General features: G+C 38.2%; 1 protein-coding gene across 1 annotated transcript; it reads right to left on the bottom strand.

Moving 5' to 3' along the window:
- Nucleotides 1-285: 285 nt before the first annotated feature.
- Nucleotides 286-879, bottom strand: LOC145139494 (uncharacterized). The gene has a single exon (XM_079073298.1). The coding sequence runs from the start codon at nt 877-879 to the stop codon at nt 286-288; it is 594 nt and encodes a 197-aa protein (XP_078929424.1).
- Between the last annotated feature and the right edge of the window lie 3,789 nt (nt 880-4,668).

Below are 4,668 nucleotides of genomic sequence, written 5' to 3'. Positions count from 1 at the left end.
GCGAAGTGGCCCGATTTATTGCACCAATAACAAATAACTTTGGATCGGTCCTTCTTGGTTTTATTCTTGTTTGGGTCGGAATTCGAATTGGACTGGTCAGCATTAGGCTTGTGTGAATTAGACTTACCACCATGTAAGGTTCGATTCGTTTGTTTGGACCCGCTTGCCCCATTAAACCCTTTCATCGTCCCTTTTCCTTTCGTTCCACCCTGAGAACTAGATGACTTTCTTTACAAACAACACCTTCGATTGATCATTCTCATCAGCGTCCTCCTCCCTAATCCTCTATTCATATGCTTTTAACCTTCCAACGACATCCTTGAAGCCCATCGTCTTCAGATCCAAGACCTGCTCAAGGGAGGCGGCGATGTGTATGAACTTTGTTCTTGGTAGGGATTTTAGAAATTTCTTCACCATTTTTGATTCATCAATCGATTCCCACAGTGCTGCTCCCTTGGATGAGATTCCAGATAATTTCCAAGTAAACGTGTCGATTGACTCCGACTCAGATATCTTCAATCGATCAAATTCTGCCATAAGGGTTTGTAGTCTCTCTTCCTTGACCCGATCAGCCCCAACATGACGAGACTTAATCGTGTCCCAGAGAGCTATAGAGGATTCGACATCACCGATTTGCATTATAAGAGTTTCAGGAATTGCTTGATAAATCAACCCCATTGCCAAGTAATCCTTTTCTTCATTCTCCTCTATTCCTGGATCGATCACGGTCCATGCTTTGTGAATTCGTAAGATAACCTTCATTCTCAATGCCCACATAGTGTAATTTGTCGAATTGAGCATGGGACATGCAACGATAGTCGATCCTACCTCCTTCACCTTCACCGGAGCAGCTCCTTCGTTTGCCCCTGCATCCGCCATGTTGACCGGCTTGTCAACATGTACGTATTAGGTCTTAACGCTTTCAACTCTCCGGCTCTGATACCAATTCAAGCTTAGAAAACGAGATTGCAAAAACAATATTTAACCAAACTACTCTTCGATTAATATGAAAATAACTCAAAACCTTGATTGATTACAATCTATCTCTCTTAATCCTAAACTTTATTATAGACATGTATATATAGAGCCTAACATACCAAGTTGTATATTTAGACTATGAAACTATGACCAACTTGCCATAAACTAAAATTGCTTGGCCTCCAAGTTCCTCACCGACTTAGGATTCCAACAATCATAAATTTCATCAAATACATGGTGGCCAAAGAGCTATCCCAACAAAGAACATCTCGGTCTGAATAGTCGAATCCTAGAAAAATTACGTATAAAACATTTTATTTGGCCAGAACCCTAAAAATGTCCATCACCGAATATGAGATTTTGAATAGTCGTACTGGCAGGGGTTAACAGTGGTCACTGGTGCGAGGGTGGTGGTGTGTGCGTTGGTAAAAACATAAAGGGAGTGACAGTTGAGAATGGTGGTAGGAGGCAGAAATGGTTTTCGGAGAATAAAATCAAATGCAGAGAAACATCATACCACCCATGTATTATGCTTATATAGAGATTCTAGAGATACACCACCAACTTTATACTAACAGATTTCTTCAAATAAGTTTAATAACCAATATGTTTAATCTACTAAATCATCAATATTAGCTACAAAATATACATGAGATCTGAAAATCGATCAAGCTTTAAGTTATATCAAGAAACTTCATATGCATCAGACTCATCTTTCACTTTTTTAGTTTCATTGAACTTCAAATCTTTAAACTTTTTCGTCAACGCACAAGGTGGACTAAGGCAGATGTATGGCAGTATGGGCCTCTCATAAGGGTCGAATACAATAAACATATACATGCTACAAACAAACGTGTACACTAACTACTGTTTTGATTCAAGCATGCATGCATGTTGGTTATATCAAATATCTATATACATAAATCTTAACATGCTATCAGATATTGAATCAATGTATACGATCTATGTTGCATCTGTCAGATTAATAAAGATTTCTATTGATTTATTACGCAACAATCCTCCTACCATTCAATTGCTTCATCAATTTCCATAATTTTGGCTTCTCATTGCCGATATATATTAGTTAGTTGGTCTCTGTGTTGACGAGAGCAAAACCTGGTGTAGATAAGGTCAAACATGGGAAATGGTTGTTGTATAAGATAAGAAATTGATATCTTTTCATTAAGGCTGTAAACTAGGATAATTTGTTATTCTTTGTTTCTTGTATAAATGTATTCCTCTGTTGATTATTGGATATATGAAAATACGGAAGAATTCTTCCTCCACAAATACTCGTATTCAGTTTCACACTCTGGTCCTTCCCCACACAAAAAACCAAAAACAAATATTATTAGCGCATTATTCCAATAATTTTGGCACCTCGCACTAATTTTTTTAATTAAATATGTTAAAATATAATTTAATAATTACATAAAATTAATAAAAAGAAAATTAATTCATTAATTAAAAAAATACATATTCAAAATAAAAAAATATTCTATTAAAATTCAAACGAACCTAAAACATATTAAAATAGTATGTCACTCCTCATCATCGGTTATAATATTGTTAGAATCCTCGCCTAAATCATGATATTCAAACATGTCCAACTCTTCATCTATATCGTTGAACACATTGATATACAAATTGTTAGCGACCAAGATTCAGATGGGTATTGAAGATATGCTCCATCAAATCAGCACAAAGATTGTGATGTTGAGCGCCATCATATACTTCCCCCTGTTCGCCATGTATTCTGGCGTATCAATATGTAACAACGTGAATTTTCAAAACAATTTTTCATTTTAAAACATACTTTCATTCGTACGATAATCATCAAAACATAATGTGTCCACTGTAACAAAACAAGACATGTCCCAAGATCTCATATACATAAATCCTCTCAGTGTGTACGAATCATGTCGTCGCCTTCCCGCGATCCTCGCTAGTACCTGAAACACATAACACAACAACTGTAAGCATAAATGCTTAGTGAGTTCCCCGAATACCACATACAACACATACGCCACTCGAGGCTATAATACGACCCTTCGGTCGATGTGTCTCAGCGGGACCCCCCCCAGTCCCGTAGCTCGTCGGACCCTCTGGTCCAATCATAGCTCGTTGGACCCATCGGTCCGGTCTGTGTCGTTGGACCCTTCGGTCCGGTCTATATCGTTGGACCCTCCGGTCCGGTTTGTACAACACATAGCATACATATATCACAATGCATATAATCTCATACAACACATAGCACACAAGACCCTCCGGTCTACACATAGATACCACTCTAGGTAATGTATAGTGAGAAGACTCACCTCGTATGATGTCTAGTGACTCACATGCTCGATATCCCTGAATCTCGAAACAACGACCTAGCCCCGCCTAATCACATAAAGTAATTATTTCAAATCATTAACGGCTCTCAAGGCTAGACTACATCCCTTTTCTACAATCCTACAGAAGGGTAAAAGACCATTTTACCCCTCCCTGACCCAAAGTCCAAATGTTGACCAAAACCCTAAAAGTCAACAAAAGTCAACTCTTGTTGGATATAGTGTCTAAATCCATAACTTTATTTGGTATGTACTTGACCCGACCCGGCATGGTCCATTTGGGTTGCATGACATTGCAATACTTGGATAGACTAAATGAGAGAATACGGCACTTATGATTATTAATATATTATAAGTCCTAATATATTAATAATAGTATTATTTAATTAGTATTGATCAAGTATTAATCTAGTATTAATTTGGTGATCAAAGTGAGACTAATTAAATATATAGGGTTGATTATGACAATCATCAATTCTTTTATGGTGGATTAATGATCCATGGTTTATGGGTTTGGTTATAACCATATGGAGCTCCATGGATAGTTCATGGGAGTTACAAACCCATGGGTCATGGGAAATCAAGAGTCATGACAATTAAGGGCATTCATGTGTAAACCCTAATTGTGACAACACTATAAAAGGAACCCTATGGCTAGCAAAATCGTGACCTAGTGTTACTAGAGAGGGCATAACCGATTTTGAGTGCTAGAAGTATTCTCTCAAGTTATTCCAAGTCTTGTGGTGTTGTGTGAAGCATTTGAGGCACAACATTTGGGGTGCTAGGCTCACAAAGTCTTGAAGGAATCCAAGCAACAACAAGGTATGTATTTCTACTAGTTTTTATGTTTTATGTAATCCCCATGCCATGCTAGTTAGGAAATAACCTTGAAAAAGAAATTTGCATGTATATAGAGAAAACATAGATTCAAGGTTATTAGGGTTGCATGTACACTTAGGAAGTGTTAGAATGCTCAAAACCCATCAACTCTCTGGGTTACGCTGCGCGTACCAAACCTGTACGCTGGGCGTACCAAACCTGTACGCTGGGCGTACCCGGCAACCTCACAGAATCGGGGAATGCAACCCCCTACGCTGCGCGTACTGGGATTACGCCCAGCGTAATTCCCAATTATAGACTTCTTAGCTTTTAGGGTCTTAATCAGTTAAGACTCACGTCCAACTTCTAGATCTGACCTTTTCTAAACCTCTTAATCCATAAAGTTGGTGACTTTAAGCCTTTGCATGGCTGGACAAGTCACTAACACCCATAACATTCCATTTCCCAACTCTAGAAAGCTCATAACTCAAGCATGACTTCATAACAACGACCAAGATGGAAACTTTATGGATCT

This window comes from Lactuca virosa, chromosome 9 (genome assembly GCF_052849685.1).
Source record: "Lactuca virosa cultivar CGN04683 chromosome 9, Lactuca_virosa_CGN04683_v6, whole genome shotgun sequence".
NCBI classification, from domain to species: domain Eukaryota; kingdom Viridiplantae; phylum Streptophyta; class Magnoliopsida; order Asterales; family Asteraceae; genus Lactuca; species Lactuca virosa.
Note: the sequence above shows the minus strand (reverse complement) of the source record. Positions and strands in the feature narration are given on the sequence as shown.